At 40.5% G+C, this 16,105-nt stretch overlaps 1 protein-coding gene across 1 annotated transcript in view; it reads right to left on the bottom strand.

The window, feature by feature from the left end:
* Positions 1-16,105, bottom strand: part of MLLT3 (MLLT3 super elongation complex subunit) — a 124,053-nt gene that overhangs the window by 29,026 nt on the left and 78,922 nt on the right. The window contains exons 5-6 of the mRNA XM_065664018.1: positions 11,040-11,159; positions 3,782-4,387 (exon numbers count right to left, since the gene is read on the bottom strand). Coding sequence (XP_065520090.1) covers positions 3,782-4,387; positions 11,040-11,159 — 726 coding nt within the window. The remainder of the gene's footprint in view (positions 1-3,781; positions 4,388-11,039; positions 11,160-16,105) is intronic.

Below are 16,105 nucleotides of genomic sequence, written 5' to 3'. Positions count from 1 at the left end.
TGCTTCATGACCAGACAGGCAGTAAAGTCAAGAAGGTTGAGTATGGGATTTTCACCATGTTGCTGCACTGTCCCACACAGGAAACAAACAGATGGAGTTTTAACTAGGACATCCTGCCATTAAATTCAAAACCAAAATCTCTGTGGAGTTTTCAAGTGGGCTGTGCTAGATCTGACACACTTTCACTCCATACCCTACTCTACATGCTTCATACCACAGCCAGTAAAATAATGTCTCAGCCTTCACGTATAGTTTCCGACTGAACATACTACGTGTCACTCCCAAACAGCTTTGCTAGCTCATTTGACTCTAAAAAGACCTATGCTGCTTTGAACACCCAGTCTATCAGCAACTTTAAAGTGCAACATGCTTTAAATCACAGTCATATTTGAAAACTGATACTCAGCAAAGCAGCTTGAAGAGAAATGGAGACACGTTTCACATGCCAACAGCTCAGTCAGTAGAAAATCACAGCTAAAATAAATACAGCAGTGCACCACACCACAGCGTAAGCCAAAGAGACCACAGAGAAATGAGCATCAGTGGTCTTATTCTTTAAGTCATAAACAGAAATGCTATTATACAAGGGCAGAAAGTTCATCACTAATCACAGATGTGATTTACTTTATTTCACACTGTAATTTTATAAAGGTATTTGGAACTCAAAAGAGGGACTGACAGCAGGACATCAGAAGACAGTGTCTGGCTTTCTGAAATGCACTCAAGGCAACTGTATGCTAACCTGGCTGCGTTCCTAAATGCAAATTTTAAGGGACATCTCAGAGGATGGATTAGCCATTGGCAGACATGCTCTACCATATGACAAAGAATCCACCTCACTCAGAGAGTTCTAAACCTTCACGTCCTCCACTTTGTGAAGGCAAATGCCAATATTTCAAGTCAATGTCTAGAACTGGGTAGAGAGCATGATGCCAGTATTGAGAAGGATCAAGCATACCTTGCTTTTCTATCTGAAGTCCATTCATTGAAAGGATACACCCTATCCCAACTCAGTGAATGGGCTGTATCTGAAGAAATCAGGGGAGCAGCAACACTGCTTTCCTGTGGCACATAACCCGTAAAAAAGCACCTCTGTTTAATGATACTTGTCTTCGCGGCTATTAATAATTTTATTACAATTCATACATAATTATGTTTGCACTATGTTATAAATATAACTTAAACTAGAAAAAAAAATGCACATGAATCAAAGACAGTATTTTTGTGGTATCCTAACAATTTTCTTTTAGGTAGTGATTTCTAAACTGATTTGTTATATCTAACACAAATTTGCTGAGTTGCATTTTGTGGTTTTGTTTTTTTTAAAGCCACTTCAGGAGTAAATCCTGGATACTTTACTAACATATATATATACACCTAAATAATGATATATTCTTTGTTCATCAACGGTACACTACTTGCCACTGTAACTGTACCACAGCAGTAAATAACATCTGACTGAATTTTATAGACTATTATCGTGTCAGAACATGCCACTGAAGAAGTGTCTTCTCAACTTCAAGCAACTATGTTGGTTAGTATCATGGAGCATTAACAGACCTGAAATAATCATTCCCGTATAGCAAAAGCATTATCATATTTTCTCTCTATGTAATATTCCAACTTTATTGTCTTTATATTGCTATTTATAGGATATACCTTTTATGCACCTGGCTGTAAAATTTATTCCTTCTCCTGAAAGGAGTGCTAAGCATGACAAGCACTCCTTTTCATGCTTAGGAACCCACCAAAACATATAAAAAGTTTTAACTACTTTTTCCAACATACAGAATTACCTCTACTGCACTACTCAATCGCCTTTTGTTAGCAGCCCTGCTTCAAACGCCAATAAAGTGCAGAAGGAGCAACTCTCTGAAATTCTGTAGGCACTCATTAACCAGGCTGCCCAGATCTTTTTCACACAGCACTAACAATGCTGTGAATCCATGGGCACCTTGAGAAATTATTCCGGGTTTTCTAGATACCTTTACTAAAAATAAGTCCCACTGAAGATCTATGTGTTCCATGATCCAAGATGTCAATGTTAAAACACACCAGAGCCCAGACAAGCAGGATTTGTTTCTCTCTGAGTGGACTCCAGTACCTTACCCTCCCAGTAACAGTGGCTCACAGAACTGAATCTCCTTTAGTGCAGAATCTGCTTTAGTACAGAATTAAGGAATTCCGTAGGTCCTGCAGGTCAACTGCAGACAAATGATGAACCGCAGTGCAAGTGGACTTGTGTCATCCTATGAAAACCACAAGGACATACCATGATATCACTGGTAATGGGCAAGAAGCTGCAAGACAGAGGGAACCCATGTCAGCAATTAAAAATATCAGTTTTAAGGACCATCCATATCCTTCACACATCATTTATCTGCAAGTTGCTATGCAACACACGTCTGAGGTGCCTGAATTTGTAAAATTCCAGTTGCACTGCAGTTGCTCCCCTCAATTATTTTGTCTTTGAAAAAAGATGAAGAACCACTGCTGCCAGTAAAAGTGCCACTACACGGCACCTATTTGAAAGAACAAGAAACCTGAAGGCAAAATCTATGCCAATTATCTAGCTATACTGAGGATCGGTAGCAAGTCCTCAGGATACTGCCATAAATTAAAATGGAATATTCAGTTTCTTTTGAAGACATAAAAAATTAATTCACACCAAGGGTGACAAGTGTGAACCTTTTTCAGATTTAAAGACAAATGTCTAAGTTCTAAGCCAGATGAGAATGTCACCACAACCACAGTATCAGCAGTGCCATGCTGTAATGAGGCGCCTGCACTATTCTACACATTCTAAATTTTACAGCCTTTGCATGCCCTAAGGGACCAGTCATTAAAAGGTCACTTGAGAAATAAATTACTTTCTCCCTTGTGGCAAGTTTCTGTGAAATAAAAACCTAATGTTGACACCTCCACACAGCAGCGTATTTATTGTCTGTTCCAGAGAGGGCAAGTAGGGCTATGAATCTCATGGCAGGTACAGAGACACACAACAGAAACCAGAAAAATAAGAGAATTGAAGAGGCATGGCTGGGAAATTTTTTTCTCTACCATGCACACTACCTTTAGTCATGAGCACAAATAAAAGCACCAAACAATCCTTCTCTTCCAATCCCTTTCCTTCTCTTCTAATCTCTTTTTGAAAGACTCTTCTAAAAACCAAGTGTCCTAGGAGAATTATTAAAATCCGAATCATCAAGAGCAAATGATGCTTGAAACAGATGAGCAGGCATGCTAGACAAGTATTTTAAGGAAAGTAAACTTCCACAAAAAACTGTGTTTCTTCCTGGGGAAGAAAGATTCTAGGAACTCCTCTTCCTCCTCCAAAAAAATATGGCATCATTCACAGAACTGCTATTTTTAGCTGAAAAATAACAAATACAGATTCATGCAATCCTTTCCTGAATTTACTGAATTCTTGAATACCTGAACACAGACTTAGGGTGTGAAATACAAGCATTTAAATCAATTTCCTCTTCCCACAGAAGATGCATGAAATTCAAAAGAACAAGATCAAAAGAGCAATATCATTTATAGCCTTTTCCCATATGCTCATTTGTCATAATGTTGACAGATGTATAAATTGAGTAGACTTGAATAGGCAATACAATTCAATGAGAGCATGCATAACTTTGAACAGCCGGCAGTCAGCATCCTTCAGTTTGAACAATCTGCCAGTACACAGGAGAAAGGAAGGGGAAAAACCGAATACAGTGCACAATCCCACAGACTGTGATTAAACACATATGAAGCAAAACCAAACACCACTTACTTCAGATTTGGAGGATATGTTTTCCTCCACATCAGAATCACTGGCATCTACAATATCATCAAACGGTGGCAGAGTACGTGTCTTCCTTTCCAGTGTATCACTTTCAGTTTTGACTCTTCCCACCTTGGGCTGAGATCTATCCTTTGTCTGTTTTTTGTCAGCTGAACAAGTAAGAATCAGTGGTGGGGCACTAGAGAAACTTTTAAATAACAAATCTGGGCCACTTTTTTTTCTTTTTTTTGCTGAAGTTTCATCAGAGTCCACAACAGAGGGCCTTTTTGTAAGGGTCTTCTTTTCTTGCTGCTGCCCACCTGTTATGGTAAGGATGGGGGTGTTTTCAGATTTCAGCTCCTTGGGTACAGGTTTGGGTTCCTTGAAGGCCATCTTAGAAACTATTTTGTCATCTTTTAGTGGTTTGTTTTCTTTGGGTTTCTTAGAGGATTCTTTGGAAGATTTGTTCTGTTCCCTGGAAGGTTCTTTGAAGGCACTTTTATGTTCTTTTGAGTCTTTAGAAGTCTTTTCCTTGTGCTCCTTTGTTAACTTGTGGGTCTTCGAAAAACTGTTACTACTGCTGCTGCTACTTGTGTTCAGAATCCTAGTTGGGTCCTGCAAAAGGGAGATACAAAATCTAACTTACAAAACCCCCAAAAAGAGCCCTTAAAGACCTGAAAGGCAGACAAAATATGGATACAAGATTAATATTAAAAACTTGGAACTGCAGATTGAACAATGCAAATGCCTATTTAAGAACAGATCAAACCCCATCATTTTGGCCAACTTATCTGCAATAAAGTGGTGGAACATGAGCAGTTACCATGCTTATCAATATCTGCAAGACAAGTTATTTTTTATCTTAAGAATAAGGTATGTTTTTTAAGAAGCATTGCAAGATGAACATAAAGACAGTTTAGAAAACTTTAACTATGTCGATTAGCTATGAGAAAAAAAAAAAAGAAATTGTTAGGAAAGATCAAGCTAGGAACCATACACTGCCAACAGAATTATTTCAGGATCAGAGGGAAACATGCTCCTGTTACACTGCAGGCACAGTCTGACTTCTCTGCTGTGATCCTCTTTACAGCTTTTGCCAGATTCTTTCCCTCATACAGAGTAACAACTCTGGGTCCAGCCTGGATATGGAAGACTTGATTTGACACAAAACATCTCAGCAGTCAATGTCTTTTTATGGAAAACCTCCTTGACTAAAAGAGCTTTCCTCTGTATTTATTGCTGCTGTCTCTGCTGAATATTTGATAGCATTTTTTTAACATCAACTAAACATGAAGCATATCTGAAAGGGTGATGATTCACGAGATCTTAAAGGCAAAAGCAGAAAGAGCACAATTCTTCACTCAGTTGAATCTGGAAAGTTGAAGTGGGAAGGAAAGCGGTGACTTGTAGCTAGAGCTGGCAACAAGGGAACTGAACCATATGCTATGGGTCACATGGGATCCTTTCTTCTGAGAATTAACACCTAGGAATTTTCAAAAGATGAGGATAGCCCCAGCACTGCTCACCTTCTTCTTTCATTAAAACTACTAGCAGTAGGTGTTCAGAACCTCAAAAATGCCCAGTAGCCTAACTGCACTGTTATAAACTCCCTCCAGAAACAAGCTTCATTTTTATGACTTTCAATCTGCAAAGTGACATTTCAATTTACAGGAACCTATGATCAAGCTGTTCAAGTTTAGGCTACTTACTTCCAAGCTGATTATAAGCATTTTTAACTATATATTGCCTATCATCTAAGAAACTTTTAGAAAGAAACACAACAAATATATTGCATTACAATATTGCACCAGTGTGATATAGGTACGGGTTTTGGCTGGGATAGAGTTAACTTTCTCCCTAGTAGCTGGTACAGTGCTATGTTTTGGCTTTAGTCTGAGAACAATGCTGATAACACACCAATGTTTTAGCTGTTGCTCAGCAGGGCTTACCCTGACAAAGGACTTCTCAGTTTCTCATGCTCTGCCAGTGAGGAGGAGCACAAGAAGCTGGGAGGGAGCAGAAACAGAACACCTGACCCAAACTACAGCATGCCATGCCCAGTATATAAACTCAGGGGAGCTGGCAGTTGCATGGTTGTGGAGGTTATCACTGCTCAAGACAGGCTGGGTATCAGTCAGCAGGTGGTGAACATCACTTGTGTTTTCTGAACTTTCATTTTTCCTTGTTCCCATTATATTAATATTATCGCTATTATTATTTCAAAATATTAATTTCAATTATTATTCTGTTTTACTTAATTTCAATTATTAAACTGCTCTTGTCTCAACCCTCATGTTGTACCTCCTTCCAATTCTCCTCCCCGTGCTGCCCTGCATGGAAGTGAGAATACAGCTGTGTGGTACTCAGTTACTAGCGATGCTTAAACTATGATGGCTAGGTAACCAATTCCCCCTCCCTTCCCCCCCCCCCCGCTTTTTTTTTCTTTTTCCTTCTCCTAAATGCACAGACTAAGCATTAGAAGTTGTAAGTTATGGAACCTCGACTTGAGTGGTGAACAAATGAATTCACATGATGGTTCACCAGTCTGGACAAAGAGGATAGAGCCCTGGTGTTTTTGTGTTTGTTTGTTGTGTTTCTTAATAACCTTGTGAAATAATACTTAAATCACAGCGTACATTGTCCTGTAAATTTGAGACATGCAAATGGACTGTGACAGCTGCTCAACAGATAACATATCTGCAGATTAAAACACTTTAAACTCTTTAACTACAAGGCAAAAAACAGTGTTAACTTTCTGTGTATCTTGAAGGGTGGGATTCTGACTTCACACCATGAAATATAATTCCCAGGTTGGTTGAAATGGTTTTGAATAAGCAGTATCCTCTGGAAATCATTTCAAACCTATCCAGTTGCTGACAGACATTAGGAACCTAATCAGCAAATGAAGCAGTTTGGGGGAAGGAAGGGTGGTTCATTAAATTTTATGAAGTCTTTAAACTGAGCACACTGGCATGGCCATGCCAGTCTACTTTACTCTGGGTTTAGTCTACAGTTTAGTACAAGTGGCCATAAAAACATGCATTATTTTCATTTGTAATAAATAATGTTATGCCTATTGAAAAGATTTGTCTATGTTAAGCCAGTGGACTGGCATTAGTCTCAAATACGCCTTCTGCTCTAAAGAGGAAAAGAGAAAGAAAATAAAAAAAAGGCTCAGGGAAATTCAGGTTACTGATGAATACAAATGTGTTTACTATTTGGTAAAAACACTGATTAGGGAGTGGAAAAAAAAAAAGGTGAAAAAACCCCATAACAAAATCCAAACCACACCACTTTGAAAGCCTCCACAAATACTGTGGTTTGCTAGCTGCATGCTGTAAACAAATTTACCTACTGCTAGTTCTTGCAGATTATTAGTGTCACACATTTAGAAAGCTTTCCACACTTCAGCTTGTCCAGCCCTCCAAACTACTATGAACAATGACATCAGGAGAATTAGAAGCAGATGGAGAATTACAAGGCTCACTGGTTTGACACAGAAATCCAAAAGGGGGAGCATAAAACAATTTTATTTCTTTTTCCTGGTCACTCATGGGAATAAGATCTTTCGGGTTTTTGTTTATGCAGTAAACCTCATTTCACTGCAGCTGACACTACACTCATTCCAAAAGACAATCATCCCAACAAAGCTAATCAAGCTGCTTCTCTGTATTCTGTGCATGTAGTATTTACATAATACAAACAAGCACAGTAATACCATTGATTTAAAGCCAACACAAGTTATCACTAGCTAGCCTGCAGCTATTTTTTATATTCTGAGAAAATTCGTAAGGTAAGGTTTCATGTATTTCTGCATGTCCTCTGTATTTCCAAGATTAAAGCTTTGTTTCAGAATCACAGTACTGGGGCTCACTAATACCATCTGCATTAAGTTAAAACACAAAATCATGGAACTTCAGAAACACAAGCATCTATGTTTTTGAATACTTATTTCAGAAGAAGATGTGATAGAAAGCAGATTGTAATTTCTCTCCTACTTCATACTGCATTGTACTTTTTTTCATAAGTAAATGCTAAACCAACAATGCCACTTGGTTGCACTGGTTTTACTGTCTTGACTGCAGTTCTCTAACCAGGAAGTCTGTGTGCTTTGTAATGTGTGTGCATCTGTGGTGCTTTGTAATGGCAAGTGGGTAATCAAACATTCTTAGGTTCTGGTTTTCCATACTCAAAGCTTAAAACTGACCTCAAAGCTTACTTTCATATTCACAGACACAAAAAAAAAAAAAAAATCAAAACCAAGCAAAGCACATCACAGGGCTATTGCTGGAGAAGAAAAATTCCCTTATCATCTAGTACAGACATAGGGACTACATGCACCCCCAGTTTCAGTACAGATAACTTAAAACCAAGAGCCACCAAGACCTTTCTACAGCTCCTATTGTAGAGGCATATTTAAATTAAATTTAGACAATGAAATTGTTCCATCACTAGGGCTATTCCAAATGACAAAACCAAAAACCTGTTTACACATTGTCGGGAACTCTCCCTGCTGTCAAACAAAACAAAAAACGTAAGACAAGACTCCAAGGCTTCTCAACTCCCAGGATTTATAATAACTCAAGCTTCTTTGTTATGCTAAACCCAAGGTTACTTCGTGTCTCTACTTCTCAAAAACAACTGATGATTCTAAGTAAGGCAGATATTTACAACTCTTTTCCAAGTCTACAACTCTTTTAGAAATTACACCTCTTTCACAAATCTATTTACAAGAGTAGACTTAGATTAGATACTAGGAAGAAATTCTTCAATATGAGGGTGGTGTGGTGTGGGAATCGCCGGGAGACGAGCTCATCAGATGATGACCAACAAGTCTCGTTTATTGCTAAGCAGATGGATACTTATATACCTTGTTTGCATGTTTATAGTTTGGTTACAGAGAGATCATTGGCTTATAGCTTTTACATGTTACAAGATCATTGGTTTATAGCTTCTACATTTTTGCAGCTACACCGTGCACCCCCCACCATCCTCCTTCTCATGCACTTATCACTTAGTGGCCTTGGCTGTGATTGGTCATAGTATGTTGCTGTTTGCCGGTGTCCTTCATTTCCTCATTATCTGGCCTGAGAGGTTTGCACCATCTTCTACACAGATGTCTTGTTTCAGCTCGTTGATGGGAATGTGACCTTTTGACCTTTTTCGACAAGCCAATCCTCCACAGTGTGGCACTGGTGTAAGTTGCCCAGAGAAGCTGTGGCTGTCCCCTCCCTGGGGCCCAGAGCCATTCAAGGCTGCACTGGACAGGGCTGTAGGCAACCTGGTCTAATGGAAGGTGTCCCTGCCCATGGCATGGGTTTGTAACTAGATGATCTTTAAGGTCCCTTCCAAACCAAACCATTCTATGATTTTATAAGATAAAGGAACTGTTACTTATTAGTATGTGTTTCAAGTTGGACAGGAAGAGACAGATTGCTGGAAGAAGGGGAAAAACTGTGTGTTCATACTGACTGGCAAGAAACAGTGTATTGATATAACATCTCTTCCCACTGTTAAAATCTCCAGTGATCAGCATAGAAGGTTGAAAGAAGAGTGATTTCACATGAACAGCACTGTTGCTGAACATCCCTACTTTGAAACCACAGTTAAAAAATACCCAAAACTTGTGCAACAATTTTACAGATATTGAATACAATCATGGAATGTGATGCATGTCTAACCTGCTACTGCTATGGGTCACCCTCTGCAGGTGACTGGCTTGCTTCAGCACAACTGAAAGGTTTCAGACATTCATTCATAAGGATGAGTGCAGAAAACATGCAATACTCCCTTCACCATGCTTTGCCCCAACCACACTCTACACTTGTCAGGTTTCTACACCAGTCAAAAGTTCATTGTCTGAATATGGTTCAAAAAATGAGCAGCATTTGCTTATGAAAAAAATCTACACTGGAGATTCAAGACTTACCATGTACAGCTACTAGATAGAGCATTAGTGTATGACTCAGTATCATGTCTGTACCTCCCTGAAATACTTCTTCAGGTGTTTGGGTTGCTTATTTAGGCCAAACCTCAGTACACTTGCTTTGGCATACAATGCAGGACATGGGCGCATCAACATTACAGCTGAATCTGAAGAAATGATTGGAAACTGAACTCTAGAGTGCTACCCAACCTCACAGATGGTACTGTTGAAGTAACTCATCTTCAATATCTGAGTAGATGGAGATGTCTCCAAGTCTGAGCACTCAAAAAGTTATCTTCAGCACCTGGTTTAGCCACATGCTTTCCTTTTATGTATTAAGCAGTCACTCTAGCATGTCAAAGTAAGCAACTTCAGTTCAATCCTCAGAATTTACATCAGCTCCTCATTAGGAAAGTAACGTTGACAAACTTCCAATGTATCCTTATTGTTGTGACACATTCCTATTAATGGACACAGTCACAATGGACACATACTCATATTTCATTATCTGACCATTCTTAAAAGATAAGATTGGCACTGCTATCAAACATGAAAGTTATTGATAAAAATGTGTACAGTCCCTTGCAGTATGCAGTGAGATTTGAAATAAATTTTCTAATGGATAAGATGCTAAGAAGAAAAGCCAAAACCCAAACAATTTAACAGAATGGAGAAAAGGTATACATCCTAATTCATTTATGAAGCAAGTCATTGTGTTGCATTTCATCTGAATAAATTTCAAGATTCTTTTTAATCTCCAACACCATTAACTCATTCTGTCAAAGTGAAGAAATTATCTGCTGTTTGAGAAATGTCTACTTGCATTACTCAGAAGGTGCAATGGACTATACCTTTTTACCATGTTCTAGGTTGGGACTTCAATTTCATTTTCTAGAGACTGATGACACATTGTTGTCTTTGAAACACCTAGCAAAGAACTAGCCCCTGAAATCTAAACAAATTTAAAAATTCTAAAGAACACATCTTAAAATAAACAAAAGAATTATTATTATATTTTCTCACATTCTTTCCATTTCAGTAGCTCACACTTCCATCACCAGAATCCCCCAATTCTACAATGGACCATCAGAATTTCTCCTGGGAAGGGAGGAAAACAATTACATATGTACAGTAACCAGAAAAGCCGTACTTTCACTGACACCTATTCTGGCAGCAGTCCTTGTTCTGTATTATTTTAATATGATAAGTTCACAACAAAGAAATATCGAGACCTATTATCACCGGACTATGTCATGAGATTGCAAAAATACCTAGAAATACTAGTAAATTCCCAGGGAAAGCACCACTAATTCAAGTATCTTCCAGCAAAATAATTCTCACCTTTGGCCCATGAGATAATTTCTTCTTCACTTCAGAAGAAGACATGGGGTTACTGGGAAGGTTGGGGAGATGGAGGCTCTGTCCTGAAGAGAACGATGTGCCATCTGGCATTACCATGATCTGTTGTAAAAGGGAAAGCATGTCAGTCAAACATTACCAGAGACAGGGTGAGTCTCACCTGCCTAAAAATGAGCAAATCACATCGGTAGGAGAATAAAACTTCTCCAGCAAACAGTACCCATGCATTAATATAAACACACTGCCATCTTCTATTTATAATGAGTAAATCATATCCTTCAATTTCCATGCAAATACAATGCAAGCCCCTCAGAAAATGGCGTAACTTGTCCTATTCCTTACATGCTGTTGTGGTTTAAGCCCAGCCAGTAACGCAGAACCATGCAGCTGCCTGCTCACTCTCCCCCCACCCTTTCCACCCACCCCACCCAGCTCCCAGAGGGATGGGGAGGAGAATCTACAGAATGTAACTCCCACAGGTTGAGATAAGAACAGCCCAGTAACTAAGGTATAACACAAATCACTGCTGCTACCACCAATGATAATAACGATGAGGGAAATAACAAGGGAAGAGAATACAACCGCTCACCACCCGCTGACTGATACTCAGCCTGACCCGAGCAGTAATCTAGCCCTTCCGGGTAACTGCCCCCAGTTTATGTACTGGGCATGACGTGCTGTGGTATGGAATACCTCTTTGGTCAGTTTGGGTCAGGTGTCCTGTCTCTGCTTCCTCCCAGCTTCCCCTCCTCCCTGGCAGAGCATGAGACTCACAAAGTCCTTGGTCAGAGTAAACGTTACTGAGCAACAACTGAAAGCATCGGTGTTATCAGTGCTGCTCTCAGGCTGAAAGTCAAAACCACAGCACTGCACCAGCTACTAAGACGGAGAAAAATGACTGCTACTGCTGAACCCAGGGCACATGCCATGACACCTGAGTCCTCAGCACACTTTCTCTCAAGCCTAGTACACTTGAAAGTTCATCCTGCTTGCACTAAACTGTTCTGCATGCTGCAGACATCCCATAAATGAGGATGTGCAGTAATCTTCGCTTCCTACTAAAGCAAAGTGAAGGAAGATTGTAATGGGTACAGGTGGGAAGGTTAGGGTGGCAGGGGCAGCCTCTGTGAGGAGAGGCCAGGGAGTCTCTCATGACGGATACAGCTGGCTGTCACACACCCACTGTATGACATGGCTGAGCCCCACAGCCAACATGGCAGTGCCTCACGGAACATAGTTGTAAGGGCAAAACACTGCACAGGCAGAGGAGGTGAGAAACCGCAGTGTGAACACCAAGAATGAAGGGAAGAGGTGCTCTGGGCACTGGGAAAGGTATTTCCCCGCAGTCCATGGAAAGCCCATGCTGGAGCAGTTCTTGAATGACTTCAGCCCACAAAGAGGTCCCATGCTACAGCAGGGGGAAAATGCAGGAGGAGAGGCAGAGAGGAGCTGTTACAGACTGACTGCAAACCCCATCCCCCTGTGCTGTTTGGGAAGGTAGAGATAGACAAGTCCTGAACAAAGGGGTGAGTGTGAGCACAGGAAGGTGGTGCTGAGCAGTGGTGGTGTTTTCTTATTTTGTTTCATGTTACCCAAATCCATTTTAATTTGCAACAAAATTAAATTAACTTTCCCCAAGTTGAGTCTGTTTTGCACATGACAGTAACTGGTGAGCAATCTCCCTGTCTTTACCTTAACCGGCGAGCCTTCTCCTCCTATCTTCACTCCTGCCCTGTTGAGAAGGCAGAGTGACCAAGTGCCTGGGTGCGAGTTCATCACCCAGACAAGCTTAACCCACCTCAGATATACAGTGTAAGAACAGCCTAAGGTTTTAATGTGAAAGCTGTACAGCCCTATCTCCAACTTGAAGCTTCTGGCTTACGTGGAGTACAGTAAACTGGATAGCTGGTGATCAAGCAATATTTTTGCTATAACAAGGCTCTAGCTCCCTTTAAGTTTAAGGACTCTTTAGTACATTTCCATAGATAAGTTCACTGTCATAGAGCAGTTACCAGGTATGTAAAGATTATGCCTTCCACCTGAGAGCAGCTCAACTGTCTCCTATTTTGCTACTCCAGTACTACTGTGCCTGAATTTATTACATCCTAGCACAGCTATTCATTTATCTATTGTTTCAAACCCTAAATGCCAGAGGCAGCTTACCTGCTGTCTGACAAGCCCTGCAAAGCTGGCAAGAAGTTGCAGAGCTCTTACCTACAAGGAAATATCTCTTTCTTCCCACCCATTCCCATGCACAACATTGCACCTGGTTTAGTGGATGCTATGTGTCTGGTCACCTCTTCACATGGCCAAAACACCCTCTGATACTGGGGATGGGGAAAGACTGACCCATCCGATGCCTCAAGCACATTACATCAGAAGGTTAGGAAGAGCAGAATTGGGACATCTGAGGCCTGGCAGACTTGGTAAATCCCGTTCCATTCAGTGAAAAAATAAGACAACAAAATCTATACAGTCCAAACTGTGAGCCCTGGAAAGATCAAATATATTGAATCATGCAGTCTGTTATTTCATTTTAAACCATATGAAAAATAGCAATCTTGGATTCAGAATTTTAGCATGACTAATGTATGCAGTAAGACAGAACTTCAGTTCAAACTGCAGACTTTACTGTCAGTAAAGAAGACAAAGGACCAGGAAAACTTCACATAAATTTAGCTTTTTGGCCCCTATGATACAAACCACACCTCTGTCTGCCAAACCTGTTTCTGTCAGAAAAATGATATGGTCCTCATTAAAATACTCTATATCAAAGGAAAAAAAAAATACATCACTAAATCACTTGCCTCCTCCTCCCTCTCACAGAATAAAGTTAATACCAGCATCCAGTAACTCTTCAGAAACTCTTCCAAAACACTTGTTTTCTTTGCCAAGATCATCTGTATAAAAAGTCCCTGCATTAGAAACACTTTATAGAATTGAGATGCACTTCCCTTTTGGCTAAATTTTGGCTATACATCCAGTTTAAGTTTACTGAAAGAGCTCATCTGACAGAATTATAGCAACTTCTGCAGTGGGTAAGTGCCCACTTCTCATTAGTCAAACACATAAACACACAGCCTGGGAGATGCGCTTCAACCAGCTTCTAGAGCAAGTCCCCACCTTTACATCACATGCACAGCATTTACTGCTTAAGTGTGTGTAGGCATGTCTATGCATATAGCTATATTAAGACAAGGCTACCAGAACAGCAAAAGGTGGGAAATAACCACATTTGCAGCAAGCTGCTAATTCTGCAGCAGGATTGCATGCTAATCAGAAGCATAGCAAGAGCTCTCCAGTCCAGCCATGCTATGTGCACTGTTTTGTTTTTTTTTACTCATTTCCTCTTTTCTGCGCTATAAGGCTACACCTAGCTTATAGCTGCAAAGAGCACATCCTCATTGGTGCAGGACACTTCCAGAGCCCATGCTAAAGCCAGGCATCCAAGACCACCCACAGCTTTTACTTGTCTTCTCCCACAAGGAATCACTTCAGTGACAAAACCCAGGCACATTACTAACTCTTCCCCTTAGCCCCTTCCACAAGTCAACAGTTCAGTGGGATTAGACAAACTGGTGGAGTAAGGCACCATTGCTGCTGTTAACAAAGCAAGGTGAGACAACATCTGGGCTCTAAACAAATCAGTTTAAACAGACATGTAATCAGACTCTGAATTCACCAGTATGTGAAGCATGAAGTTCTGATTACAGTTTTGCTGTTCCCTCAAAAATACAGTTTGACTAAATTTAAGCAGAACAGAGGTCTAGCTAATCTCACAGCTGGTCTTTGATATAGTCAACAGTGACAGTAACAGGCAATGTAAAAGTAAGAAGTAGGGAGTTAGACATGCTTCTTCACAAGCATTAGAGGGCTTTAAAAAACCATCAGTGGATTTGAGTACCTGGTACTGGATAAGCGTTAGAAACATGGCCAAGAGAAAACACTAACACTTTAATGCCAGGGTACAAATGATGTAGGAATAACCAAATAGGCTGTATTAAGAAATGTGTCAAGGGAGGCAATAGTCCTACTCTGTGCTGCCCTGTTGGAGCACCACCTTAAGTACTCTGTGCAGTTTTAGGCACCTCAATATAAGGACACCAAATAATTAGAGCGTGGCCAGAGGAGGGTGACCAAGGTGGCGAAAGGAATTGAGGGCCAGACTTAAAAGGAGCAGCTGAGGTTGTTTGATTTCTTCAGCTTGGACAGGAGAAGGCTGGGGGGGACATCATGGCAGTCTACAACTGCCCCAAAAGGTGCAGTGGAGAGTGAGGTGCTGATCTCCTCTCTTTGGTGACCAGTGGAAGGACGTTAGGAAATGGAATGAACCTGCATCAAAGGAAGTTCATACTGGACATTAGGAAAAGGTTCTTCACTGAGGCTGGTCACTGGAACAGGCTCCCCAGGTAAGTGGTTGTGGCACCAAGCCTGTCAAGAGTTCAAGGAGTGTCTGGATGATGCTCTTAGTCATATGGTTTATTTTTAGGTAGTCCTGCAAGGAACAGGGAGTTGGATTTGATAATCCTTATGGGACCCTTACAACTAGAGACATTCTATCATTCTATGTACTCACGCTGGGTTTTTTTTTAATTAGGAAAAAAAAAATCCCAAAAAAACCACTTTTACCTGTTGGTGGGAACTTCGTAATTTTCAAGAACAGAAATTCTTTGCACCTATAGGAAGCAGCTAATATACTATTACAAGACTGACAAGGAAAAAATGCTTCTAAAACCAGACAGGCCATAAAAGGAAGTGTGGGCCCACTGCCCAAGGGGCAAGAGACCTCATGACAAAGAACACGGCTTATGCACTCAAATGTTCTTTTAGCCTCTGTTTACACTGATAACATCTTGTTTCCTCAGGCCTCTGAGGTACCTGAGCATCCTCACAGAGCCTTCAGTGGTGAGTCAGTGCCCACAGGAGAGGCGGACTGAGTTCAGCTGAACTTCATCCACAGAGACACTCAGGTTCATGAGACCAGACTGTATGTAGGGGTACTGAAGGAGATGGTTAGTTTCATTAACAAGGTAGCTTCTCCATCATCT

Source organism: Lathamus discolor, chromosome Z (assembly GCF_037157495.1).
Source record: "Lathamus discolor isolate bLatDis1 chromosome Z, bLatDis1.hap1, whole genome shotgun sequence".
In the NCBI taxonomy this organism is placed as follows: domain Eukaryota; kingdom Metazoa; phylum Chordata; class Aves; order Psittaciformes; family Psittacidae; genus Lathamus; species Lathamus discolor.
This window is presented reverse-complemented; position numbering and strand designations above follow the sequence as displayed.